Here is a 13,270-nt window from a genome sequence, read left to right on the forward strand (position 1 = left end):
ATCCATATGACTGGGCTTTGTTTAATTTTTCAACATCTCCTGTGCACTGAGATAACATATTTGGCTCTGTTACCTCTCTTGCAGGACAGTGCTGCTGTTAATAAGAATAATCCTTGAGTACTGCCAGTGTGTGGATAACATTCCCTCCATCACCACTGACATGCTTACCCGCCTGTCTGATTTACTGAAGGTATGACCCCACGTGTACTGCCTGTGCTAGTCAGAGTTATTCAGGGCAGAGACTATGTATTACTCAAATGCTTCATGTGCTTTTATGATTTAATATAAATCATAAAAATTATATTGAAATGATTGTGCTTGTTACTGTGTTACAAGGTAGACTTTTTAGGCTAAGGGCATTGAAGATGAGATATGTCGGGTGAATTAACTTCAGGAAGGCTGTCTTTCCTTTTTTTTTCACCTGTGATACCAGAAGTCTCATCCAGTAGTATTTGTCATAGCAGTTAGTTAGTCCTCCAGGCTGGAGGTACAAATAACACTGTCAAAGAAAATGCAGTTTGATTCCAGATCTCACTGAGACATATCTAGAGTCAGGAAAGAAACTAGTCCCTTGGTTTGTATGAGTCAGTAGAAGTATTGTCAGCAGAAGGGTGAAAAATAGTTTGTGATGAAGCCACTGTTGTAAAAATGTAAAGATGATGAAAGACCAGGACCTCTTCATTATTTATTTCTTGCTAGAGAAGAGGAAAGCTGGTGGAACACAGGTACAACAAGGTAATACCAGTAAATAGTAACAAAAGGAGCACATGAATACACCTAAAAATTTTGTTATACATATCCAAAGCCTACCAGTTAATTTATTCCAAGGTTTTTACTTGTGGTTTTGCCTGCAAAGGTTACATCAAGTATTAGAATTCTGAACATAAGCATAATCATTAAAAGAGCAACAAATTCTACTCTACAAAAGTATATTTTACCATAAGTTGGCTGGGAGTACCCTAGGAGATGGACCTTTGAATAATCTTCCTTTTGGTAGTTCTTACCTGAACAACCATGTATGCAGATGCAGGAACACTTCTCCCTGTAGTCATCATTGAGGTTCATCCACAAAACTTCCCTCTCTACTGTGTCTTGTTCTGGCTCTGATAAGTAATTCACATTTTACTCCTTGTTAGTGAAACAGCATGTGCAGTTTAATTGTTGTAGCTTCTATTTTCTGGCAGCAAGGTGACCATCAGTTGGAGAGATGACAAAAACAGCTAGCAAAAACAAAAGCTCATTTGTTACACATTGAACAAAATAAAGAGCCTGTCAAGGTGTCCTTGCAGATCACTAGACTTCAGCTTTGACAGTTGTCAAACAAAGCAGGTTTGGAAGGTAGCAAGAGCTAGTTTTTATTGTGATGGGAGCTGCAAAGTGGTTCCCATATAATGAGATTTTGGGCTGTGGCTGTGACCAGAGTGAAATGACACCTGTGTGTAAACAAACACAAAATCATTATTGCTGGAGTAGTTTAGCTGGTGCCAAGAAGAAAAGGTTTGCAGCCACAGTACCAGGATGCAGAAGTGCTTTCCTCGAAGCAGTCACAAGGAGGGGGTGTTGCTCTTTTGATGTTTCAGACAAGCTACTTCCCTGCTGCTTTGTCCGCAGCAGGCCATCTGGTAACTTAGTAATATCCACATATTGCAGGGGGAGCGTATGAGTGTCTGTCTTCCTTTATAGAGCATGTTTTTAAGGGTCTACTAGACAGTGAGCTGGCTCTAACCTAAAATAAATACCTCAATGGAGTTTAGACAGTGTAGGATATCGGTCTTCGGCTTGATGGATCTACTTCTAAAGTCCACCAGGAGGCATAAAGAAAAGTCCTGCTTTTCATGAGGAGAAGGAGAAGAAGCGAATGCCAGACAGTTACAGATCCTGACTTTTCTCTGAGACCAGAGTAGATTATGCCTCTCTCAGATAAGATGCCCACATAGCTCTGGTTCAGTTGTGAGTGCTAGGTCTGCGCTGTTTTTCTTGCCCCAGATAGTCCACTTCGGCAACCCAGAGCAGGTTGGTGTTCCTCACGATGTAACCTCTGTGGTCCTGGGTTTTGTGACTGATTTTTAGGCAATAGCCAGGAAGACTGTATCCTGTTTTTTCTCAAGGAGGGTTGAAATTTGGGATTCTCTCTTGAATTATTGTGAAGTGCCACCTGTGGAGCAGGAGCATGGCAAAAACCAGAATTCTGGGTGAGGGAAGTCCTTTGTGTTGCAGAGACAAGCTGCAGAACAGTAATTGCTTATGAATCCTTCGGGTGGAAGAGAAAGGGTCAGCCTTTGAGCTCTCTGTAGGTTTTGCCTCCCAATTTCCACCCTATTGCCAAGAGGACAGTTCTGTTCAAACATGAGCCCGGAAGTTCTTCTGAGCCCTGAGACTTCTGCTCTCCCTTGAGAGCCCCGGGGTTTTTAAGTAAGTCACTTGACAAGGACATAATTTGTTTCCATTTCCGTAAAAGAAAGTGGGAGGTCTGGGAGAACTGAATGAACAAAACTAGTCTGACCCCATAACCTCTGTCAGTACATAAGCTTCCTGTTCTCCTCCAGGATCACCTCAGTGTGAGGATCATGTTTTTAAAAGCCCCAAGTTGCATTGGGTTATTTTTCTTTTTTTACATTTTCTGTACTACCTCAGATGGAGAAGAGTAGAACTTGAAAGACTTCTTGTAGTCCGTGACAGAAAGGGGGAGCTGAAGGTAAAAATAAAACCCAAATAGCACACTGGACTGTTCTCCTCCTACATGTGCTCTTTTATATACGTTTCTGCCTCAAAGGCATCCTGAGGCAGAAAAAACAATGGAATTCCTTGTGCTTTGTTTCCAGCTTATAGGATACTTGAGATCTTGCCAAAAGAAAGATGGTCATGAAATGAAGACCGATCAGATGTTTTTTCCAACAGTAGTTGTGAATTAGTTTTCCATCCCACGTCACACTTCCCTTAAAGTCACAAAGAAACTAAAAAATCCTTGATAGCTGTCTTGACCGGGGCAGGGTGAAACACAAAAACTTGTGTACAAGGCCAGAGACAACAAAAGCATATTGATTACTGAATTGTTTGAGGAAGTAGCTAGTAGTTCTAGTAGTTGTAGTAGTAGTAGTAGCTAGTAGTTGTAGTTCTCAGTCATTTTGTTTTCTGGCTAATACATATAAATTGAAAAAAGGGCACAAGAATTTTCTGAGTGGAAAATCCTTCCTCAAAGGGCTGTGCATAACATGAGGCTCTGAATGAAAGAAGCGGTTCTCCGAGCCATGAGAAAGCAGGTGATTTGCTGGGCAGGGCTCCTCAAGAAATTCTGTGAGGTAGAATACATCTGAGAGCAATGCTGCCCACTCCAACCTGGACGTGTCCTGCTGCTGGACACTTGCTACAAACTTTGCTCTCAGATGGCAACATCATTTTCTCTGTATTTTTCCACACTTGGGGGGGGGGAGGGGGAAAGGTGTTCACAGATTAAGAGGAAGCAGAACTCCTCATAACCCAGAACTATCAAGGAAGCTCCTTATGTTCACGCTACAGGAACGGGGGGTGACAGTGACAGTTTCCCCATCCCTACTGACTCATCCAGCCCAATCTAGAATATCTTGTGTCTCAAGCTCGGTGGTGGACCGTAATACCAAAATAAGAGGGATTATGCTGATAAGGACTGTCTGTCACAGAGACCTTAGCTGGCCTGTATACCTTTAATGATAACACTTTTCTACTGGAGCCAACATAGGACGATCCAGTCATGAGTCATCCAGTATACCTGGAATTCTTATAGCGTGGGTTTTTGACATAGCTTAAAATCTCCTGTGCATCATTTCTTAGATGTCAGCATTTTTTAGTGTTAGAAACACAAATTTAGCCACCTAAGCAGTAGCAAATTTAGTGCTTTCAAGTATCCTATAACGTCAGCTTTATTCACCCTGATGCAGACTTTCACAGTTTTCCTTGGTTACAGTGCTGAAAACCGAGGTTAGTTATTCCTTCCCTGCTTTAGAGGAATCTCTCCTTGCTGATGTTCTGCTCAGAGGCTCCACAGTTGAAGAAGCCATTGTACATGCTGATTTTTGAGGAGATTACCCAGAATAGAACTTAGCAGAACTGACTGATTTTTTTTTTTTTTTTCCTTCATTAAGTCCTAAATGTTTGAACCTGAGGTTCTTTCCTCCTCTCCTCTTCCCCAAAGATGCTGTAAAAGCTGTGTTGATCAGGGCGCATCATCGCTGAGACATACACTCAGGCACAAATAGCAGACAGCAGAAGGGATTGAAACCCCTTGTTCCATCTTTGTTGCCCTCTTTGTACATAAAGGATCTTATTGCTCAAAGTAAGTCTGTAAGGCTGTCATCAGCATCCTCCTAAAAAAGCATAAGCCAGCTTTGACTCTTCCGTTGATATTCATTGCTCCAACTTTACTGGTCTTCAGTAGATTAGTACTATGGATATCAGCACAGAGTAACACTCTCGCTAGTGGAATTGCTCTCTGCTCTGCCCAATACCATATCCCTGCACCGAACAGCTCGTGCTCAGGGCCGTGGGGAGGGTCTGAAGCCAGAGCAGAAACTTGCTCCTTTGATATTTTCCATTCTGGGTTTAACCTGTTACTTTGCTTTAATTAGCAAAGCTGGTGAGACCTTTAATCTTCACTCCACCCAAGGCCCTGGTTCGAGAAGTGCATTTTTAGATTTCCTGTACCAAGCGCAGTTCTTGCGTACTGCTTTCAAAGTAAGGCTGAATGTAGCCAGTCTGCAGCAAGTCTGACTTGCTTCTTTCCGTTCCACTCAGAGAAGCCTCGCCCAAAGGTTTCATAAAGAAGTAGAAATTAGCCACCAAGATGAAATCACTGAGTAGCTAACTGTATTTTTAATAACAGTATTTCAGGAGACCTTGTCTTAAGTGCTTTAGCATAAGCTGAGTCAAACAAATATTATGGGCCTGACCCAGTGACCACTGAAGCTAGTGAAAATGTTCCTTTTGCCTTCAGGCCGTAGGAGTAGGTGATGTGCTGATCACAGGATCATTAGAGCAAATGGAAGAGCCACTATTAGTTAAGTGTCCTGGACTCCTCCATAAGGAGGAGTATGTGAAACTCTGCTATTGGCCTTCATTTATTTTGTCATAACCTGTTTAATCTTGCAGACTTCTGTTGATGCTATTTCTAAACTGCCTTTCATCCCAGAGTGCTGCTTTGGGATGTATTTGCAGTTCTTAAACTGACAGCATACACTTTCATTACCTTTTTCTTTCTCTCATAGTATTTCAACTCTAGAAGTTGCCAACTAGTGCTTGGAGCTGGTGCATTGCAAGTTGTTGGTTTGAAAACAATCACTACAAAAAATCTAGGTATGGATTTTTCTATTTAAAATGTCAAATCTTGTTCTTCTGGCTGTTTAATAAACACTAAGTATTTGGGATAAGTTATGTCCCTGTCGTGGTGTTGTGCATAGAAGGCAGAGGGTGATGCAGCTTTGCTGGTTAGAGAGTAAAATATGAATAAAAGCTTATGATTTTTCTGTTTAAGGGGTGCACTGGAATGCATCAAATTTCTTTGCTGTCCATCAGATCACTTTAAATGTAAAGCTTCACTGTGTTACATGAAGGAAACAAAAGAGCCAACATATGAATTAACAGGTTTTCCATGAAAATGTTTTGACTGTGCGGAGGTGTAGTTACTTCTTCAGTGGTGGCTTTGGCATGCTTGGGAGCTGGCTCGTGTTTGGAGCTTGAGATTGGAATGACGTAGGTAGAGGCGTCCAGCCGGAGTCCAGCCTCCCTGTGCGTTTCACTGAGCTGAGCTGTCCTCTCTGCCCATGTCCCCCATGTCTGCGTGTGCTCAGGTCTCAAAACAGCAAGCAGGCGCTTAAACCCTCGTGTGGTATTCGTTTCTTAAGCCATTTTGTATAGAAGCTTTTGAATCCTGGGTGTGAAGAGCCAGGTACTGCTCTGGCATCTTTGCTGGGCAGCTTCCTGCAGTGGAGAGAAATTATTACCTCCTCCTTTTATACTTTTTTTTTTTAAGCACATTAATTTGTGTTAGATTGCTGTTATTTATATTAAAGGAAATGTAGTCTATACCAGATGACTGTTCTTGTAATAATTATTTTTCTTTCTCTCTCTTGCTTCTGGATTTACAGCTCTTTCTTCACGTTGCCTACAGCTAATCGTACACTACATTCCTATTATCAGGGCTCATTTTGAAGCTCGACTGCAGCCGAAACAGTTTAGCATGCTCAGGCATTTTGACCACATTACGAAGGTAATTTTTTTGGCATTTCTAATTAAACTATAAGTTCTGCTTTTCAATTGTGCTCTGAAGAATATGAATGCCATTAGATAGTAAATAAAACCTGGTTTCTTTCATTACAGGATTATCATGACCACATAGCTGAAATTTCAGCAAAGCTCGTAGCCATAATGGATAGCTTATTTGACAAACTATTATCCAAGGTAATGATTTATGGAAATAATTATGCACTCTCTAAATTGCCTTTGGATGTCTCATTGTATACACTATAGATGTTTCAAATGGAGACTGAAATTTTCCTATTCAGGAGTTGTTTGAACGTCTTTAAACTCTACATGCACAAGGCTCTGTGCTGTAGTTGTGAATGTGTTTTCTCCTAACATTCGCTATCTGGGTCTCATTCACCCTCACATTCAGAAAACAAAACAAAACAAGCGTTCATTTACTCCATCTCCAGTAACAGATATGCTTTGGCTGGTGCAGATGCCCTGGTGTTTAGAAACGTAAGTGCTCTCTTACCTGGGCAGCCTTATCCCCTGACAGCTCTGGCAGTCAGGTGGCTGCCTTTAAGGGCCAGCTCCTGTTTCCTGCTCTTGCTGACGGTGCCTCTTTGGAAGCTGGGAGTGTGCGATTTCCTGCAGCTGAGGAAATGGCAAAAGCTGCTGAGGAGGAACAGTTTTGTGAGGGAAAGGATTGGCCCCGTCAACCGGGCTGCGGGCCTGGCGATTAGAGGAGTCTGCACTTAGGAGACTCTGCTCTGTAGCAGAGCCGATAGCTGTCCCGTGGAGTGCTCGGGTGCTGCAGTAAGCTTACCTGAGAGGCCCAGGGTTTGACAATTTATGGGCTTTTTGCATGCCTGTCAGCGAAGCAGGTTGCTCCTGAGCCGAATCCGGTCACCCTTACTCACCTCGAGGCAGAATACTCTGCAGTCCTGGGGTTTCTGAAGAGGCTCTGCAGCAAGACAGGACTGTCCTGGGCCTTTATGTTTAAAAGTACATAAGCTTTTAAAGCTTACTGTTTTACTTTGGGTTTTCTGCCTCTTTTTTAAGCTGCTTCATGGGGGGGGGAAGGGGGGATTAATTCTTCAGTGACAGATTTGGTTGGCCTGGGCAAACCTGTTCCTTTTAGGAGCCCATTTTTCCCCTCTGTTGTGTTTACATTGTCTTTTTGAGTCACTTACTTTAAAAAGTGTTTATGACTTTTCTAAAAATCTATATAGTGGTCTCTTCCCTACAGAAGAATACCTGTTCTATATAGTAACATGCCTTTTTGATCACTTTTACTGTTATCTCTTGAAAATAAAAGACAAATGCTAGAATTTAGATCCTGGATCCTAAAGAAGTTAGCCCACAACAAACCAGTAACACCATTTTTCTTCTTGATGGTAGTTAGTAACTATCTATCCCTTAGTATTCCCTCCATCTTTCAAGCCAGTTCTCCTCTTTTGAGCTGGCAGGAGATGTAAACTGAGAACATTCCTGTCCTTTAGAGCTCTTAAAGACTGACTGAGACTGCCTGGCTTATGTGAATGCAACCCACAGAGTACAGGAGAGGAGAAGACCATGTGTTGACTTGCTTCCATTCCTAACATTTCGCCTATGTTGGCCTGTCTTGTTCCTGAAATAACGACATGTTGGCAGCGAAGACATCGAAGAGCATAAAAACGCAGGAAACTTGCAAATGGGCATGTCAGCACAACCGTGCTGGTATCTTCCTTGTTTTATAGGTTTTTGTCAGGGGTCCAGATATTTGAGTGGCTTGTGGATAAAAGTGGTCACCTGCCTTAAAGTTCGTAAATCTGAACAAATGTGCAAGAGCTCCAGGGCAGCGCGATGTCCAGCATGCTTTAAAAGCAAATTGCATGTTCTAGATATCATGCTGCTTTGTACAAGGCAAACAGTTTGGTCCAGTAGATGGGACGCTGACCTGGTACCTGGGTAATCTGGACAAGTTACTTGTGCTTTTCCGAGCGCTGCAGCACAGGAGCTGTGGTTACACAGTCCCGCTGTGAGGACTGGGCACTCAGCGGAGCGTTTCACAACAGCATGAGCAATTCCCAGCGTCTGTCTTGCAACTTTGGCACAGAGATAAAACAGGCATAAGGGTTTAATTAAAAAAAAAGTTTTTTAAAGGAGTAGGTTTTTAAAGAGGGATAAATGTTAATGGAAAAAGCCAGGTGAAATTTTTAGGTTCTCTTGGAGCTTGCTGTCCTGTGACTGTTTGGATAGAGGAGCAGTAAATTTAGGTCTGATCCCTTGTGATATTAATCTCTGTTGACCTTAGCTGGAGATAGGAATGCCCAACAAATTGCAGGGCTGGAGCTCGTGTTTCTTTTTGGTGCTGCTTTTCTCCTGCCATAATGAGGAGTGTGATTTGCCTGCAGTCACGCAAGAGCCCTGGCTGCAGCTTGCCAGTTCCCTTTGGGTTTATGACTTGCTGGTAAATTTTAAATTATATGTTGCCTAACTCTGGTAATGTCTTGAGGCACAATCCTGTGCGTTGTGTAGCACTCTGGTTGTCTCACTCTGTCAGCAGGGCCCTTGGAGTAATAAAAACTATTTTTGCTGCTCTCCTGTTAGAATTAGGTCACTGGCTTGGCTTTTCCTTAAAGACTTTCTCAGTAGTACCTATTCTTTTTTTCTTTTCTTTTTTTTCTTTCACACCAAGGCAAACTGTTCTCTTTTGCAATTCAGAGTAGCATAAGAGAAAGCAGCTCCTCCCATGTGTTTGTCAATAATTTATTGTAATGATTCAGCTGTTCCCCTCAGAGGCTTGCACAGTTCAGTGGAAATATCGCAGTCTCCTTTCCCAGGAAGGAAGACGCCGAAGGAGACCTACCAGCGTTTAACCCAGGCCTGTGCTAGCCCAGCCTCTGCAGAAGAGCCGGGTTCACTGTTGTCACTGGGATGGTTTTTCTAAGTACTGCTAAAGTCACACTCGGATCTTCCCTTTCTGGGGTGGGAATGGAAGAATTTTATTCCCTTTATAGCTCTCTTGCTGTCCAGGTGTTTTCAGTGTGTTGTTTCTCAGATCTCAGTCACTGTGAGAGAAGGGATATTTCTCACTTTGTTTTCCCAGGAATTCCTGCAGTGCGTGTGTTGGTTTTGGGTGGTGTTTTTTGGGGGGTTTGTTTGTTTGTTTGTTTGCACCAGTTCCTTGGCCCATACTGAGTTTTTGGTAGCTTTGCTTCTTTATGCTTTTCTTTGGCCAGAAATTCTGAGGTATGTGTCTTGGAGAAATAATTTCTTCTGGTGAAATACTGGGGGGCATGTACATCAGAGAGAAAATTTTCTGTTTCAGTGACTCTCGTGAGAATATAGACCCGAAGGAAGAGTGGGCCAGCTAACAGGACACATGGCATGAGTCTATTTACCTGTCACACTAATTATTCCATTGCATCCGTAGAAATCATGCTGCTTTGTACAAGGCAAATGGTTTGGTCCAGTAGATGTGATGCTAACCTGGTACATGGGTAGTTCCCATAGGGTAATGGAAACCAACCAAAAATAATGAGCAAAGAGAACCAATTAAAACCTGACAAAGATGAATGGATGAAGTTGGGAGATGCTGGAATTTCATACTAGTTTGAATGGTACTGTTTGCAAACAGTAAAGCAAAAGTGCTAGAAGGTCGTGTAATGTTAGTCCTGGGGTGAATAGCAACAGAATGCAGCCCTGTGAGCATTTTCATTCATAATACGTGAAAAATACCATTAGCAATTCCTGGGCTTCAAATTGTTTTTGGAAATTCCCCTATATAAAGTGTTCTAAGATGGTAGAGAGGAATAACTATTCTTGTTTTTATTTACAGTATGAAGTGAAAGCTCCTGTTCCTTCAGCATGCTTCAGGAATATCTGTAAGCAAATGGCAAAGATGCATGAAGCTATATACGATCTCCTTCCCGAGGAACAAACTCAGGTGAGTATTTTTAGTATTTCTGAGATTTGTTTAACACCCTCAATGAACTTGCACACATGAACTCTAACAAGAGAGACTTCCGCTTTATCCAGGCAAAAAAAATCTTTCTTGAGTCTGTGCTGAGAACGTGCATTAAGGGAGTTGGCAGTAGTAATGCAGTCAGCCTGGTCTGAACAGCAGTTCAAGTTTGGATGAGAATTCGGGGAGAATAATGAGGCACATGGATTGATTGATTCCAGCTTGTGAGCTGCAGTTTAATGTCTAGAGAGGTGGATCTTCAGTTCAGGAATGGGTGTTGAAATTCCACACAAATGGCAACCCTTTGTGACTAAAAGGTAGCCCTTTTAGGGAATTCTGTAGTGCTGAATGGGTTTGAGGTCCCTAAATATAATATGATGCCAAGTCTTACTAGATGTGGGTTGTTTTTTGGTTTTGTTTTTTTTCCCCCTGCAGTTAGTGCTTCTGCAGAGTTGTAAATCTAAGGACAGGAAGACTGATATAGTCATGGAATGCACTGAGTTGTAGGTTCTCTTTTATGCTAAATTAAAAGGTCCCTTTGAACTGTTTTTTGCACTTTCTCTTGGAGAAAAAAAGAAACCTTTAATAGTCATAGTACAACAAAAAGATTCACTTATCTCCTAGCCTTAATATATGCTGCTAGGTGCTTCAGACAATAGGGAAGAAAAATTCATGCTTCAAAGAATGTATCCGCTAAATTCAACATGTAACAAACAAACAGGTGAGGGTGTACACTGTCCTACCTGCTATGAGATGTATACTGTATGTATGTGGCCAGAAAGCTTAGGAGGGGGGAAGGACTGGCAGAAGAAAAAACAACATGGTTTACAAGAATATAACTGAAGTTTAGTGACTTAAAATGTTGTTTGCAATGTATTTCTTCTTTGTAGGCAATGACACAAGTATGGGGATGGTTCCTTATTCTGGTTCTGTGGTTTCTTCTAGATGTTGTTTTTAAGAATTAACGCAAGCTACAAACTTCATCTGAAGAGGCAGCTAGCCCACCTAAATGTAGTCAATGACGGAGGACCTCAGAACGGGTACGTTTGGGTGCCTTTTTTACTGCTTCATTTAAATGAAGAAGCTTAGTCTTCTGCAAGAAAGTTGTGGTTGCAGAATGCAGCCACGCTTCATGTTTAAGTAGGTCCTATTTGACGCTTTGTAGCTATAAGAATGCCAGCAGCTTGGTAGTAGATTGGGAGCTGAGCATTGTCCCTTGCCCTACCACAGACTTGTTGCAAGACTTAAGCAGGTTTCCTCATTTTGTGGATTGTCCTTCTCCTTTTATGAGAGCAGTAGCCAGAGCTTAATTTCCCAGAATTGCGTGATTCACTAAGCAATTTTCAAATCTGGATGATGAGTGAAGGAGCTAGCGCAGTAAAAATAGGAAAAAGGGGTATTTCATCTGTGAAATGTCAGCTTTTACACAGAAATTATTTTTAGGGCAGAACTAAGAGATTTGAAACAGGGTTTTACCCCTTTCTTGTCCCAGTACAACCCTCCATCACCAAACAGATAGGTGGTACCTCTTCTGAGAGGGTGTTCTTTGTGTCTGCTACCCAACACTGCAGAAGAAAGTACACAGCGTCTTGCAGGCCAAATCCCTATTTTAAGTTGGATTATGCCTTGAATCATGGAGCTTTTTTTAATCCTTTCTAATGAACTAGGGTGTTCATTTGCAGTGTATGAGGGGTGAAATCCACTAGGCTAACCATGTGCCCAAAATATTGTCTTAGGTTGAAGAAAACAGAGAAGGAAGTTTATAAGCATTTTCAAATGTTGCTGGAGTAAAGAGGAGTTTTGGTCCTGTCCCATTTATTTTTTCATGTCCTGCTTAAGCTTATTCATCCTTGTCCTCTATGTGTAACAGTTTATCTGGAGAGCAGATGGTTTTCTGTACTTCCTGCGCTGTATTTGCAAGATAACACCAAGTTGCTTGTAGTGCTTATTAAGGTATTTGTGAGCCGACAAGCTTAATGACTAGGAGTGAGGCTGCAGCAGCCCAAGCTCGAAACGAGAGCGCCCAGTGTATATGTTCCCAGAGTGTGTCACACACTGACGTCTGGCATAATCCTAAAGCGTGTGCTGTGCTGTCCTCGTTCTGAGCCGTTGTTTCTGTCTGCTGCTCGTAGCTGGGTGGCCTGCATGGATCCCCCTTTGATAGAAGGGTCCAGGCAGCCGTTTCGCTGACTTATTGGCATTGTATTTCCCAGTACAGAGTCATTCCCTACTGTCACCAATGTCTGTAATCTGCAGCTATGAACAGTAATGACTTAAGTCCTTTTCTTTTACGGCAGCAGTTACAGAACACTCTTCTCTGGGAGTATGGAGGTAGTGCTTTGCGAGAAGAAAAAAAATTGACCCTGAGTTTGTGATGTTGTGCTAGCAGTTTTCATTGACCTTGTTTTTAACCTGTTTCTTTTCCTGATTCTTACCCTATTCTGAATGGCTTGTTTCTCTAATAATGGTAAAAAGCCAGGTCTGTGAAGCCTGGTTAAATTTTTACTATGAAAATACAACTGCTGTTCCTACATCTTGCTACTTGCTAACTAGGGACAGCATTATCATGTTTCTCTCATCCCATGATATGTTTCCACAATGTACGAGGGCTTTTAACTCTGGATAAACTGTTAAGCATGCAATACAACTGTTGTTGTGCTCTGTGGCTGCTTTTATGTTAAACATCCAGAATACAGAAGTTAATATTGCAATAATTAATATTCTAAGTTACAATGGAATGAGGATTTTAAATCATGATAAGATTGGAAATACCGCAGAGAATAAAAAGTTTTAGATGCCTAATTCCTGTTGAGGTTTCTAAACTTGCTTTGTTTTACATCCCTTCCCTGTAACTAGCTTTCCATCTAGCAGTTAGCATAAGTAGTGTACTGTCACTCTTGTGACATAAGCCTTGTCAGTAACATTCTGTTTTGAACTGATATTTAACAGAAATGTAATAATTCAGTCATAATATTTGAACTTGTAATTGTGTGCTCAGCTCATGCCTTTTTCTTTTTTTTTTTTTTTTTTTTTCCCCTTCCCTTGCCTAAGCAGTCCAAGCAGATCTGGTAGGTTCAAGTGCTAATCATGTTGTTTGTTTCGATACAG

At 41.8% G+C, this 13,270-nt stretch overlaps 1 protein-coding gene across 7 annotated transcripts in view; it reads left to right on the plus strand.

Annotated features, from left to right (window-relative positions):
- The window catches only part of VPS54 (VPS54, GARP complex subunit), a 51,477-nt gene that overhangs the window by 36,394 nt on the left and 1,813 nt on the right, over window positions 1–13,270 (plus strand). For 5 of the 7 annotated variants that reach the window (XM_026080627.1, XM_026080626.1, XM_026080630.1 and 2 more), the window contains 6 exons: window positions 85–190; window positions 5,238–5,325; window positions 6,117–6,238; window positions 6,349–6,429; window positions 10,037–10,144; window positions 11,108–11,202. In XM_026080627.1, the coding sequence (XP_025936412.1) occupies window positions 85–190; window positions 5,238–5,325; window positions 6,117–6,238; window positions 6,349–6,429; window positions 10,037–10,144; window positions 11,108–11,202 (600 nt within the window). Of the gene's footprint in view, window positions 1–84; window positions 191–5,237; window positions 5,326–6,116; window positions 6,239–6,348; window positions 6,430–10,036; window positions 10,145–11,052; window positions 11,203–13,270 lie in introns of all 7 variants that reach the window. The other 2 variants (XR_003255902.1, XM_026080629.1) reach the window with 2 other exon arrangements.

Source organism: Apteryx rowi, unplaced genomic scaffold (assembly GCF_003343035.1).
Source record: "Apteryx rowi isolate R43461 unplaced genomic scaffold, aptRow1 scaffold_53, whole genome shotgun sequence".
Taxonomy (NCBI): Eukaryota; Metazoa; Chordata; class Aves; order Apterygiformes; family Apterygidae; genus Apteryx; species Apteryx rowi.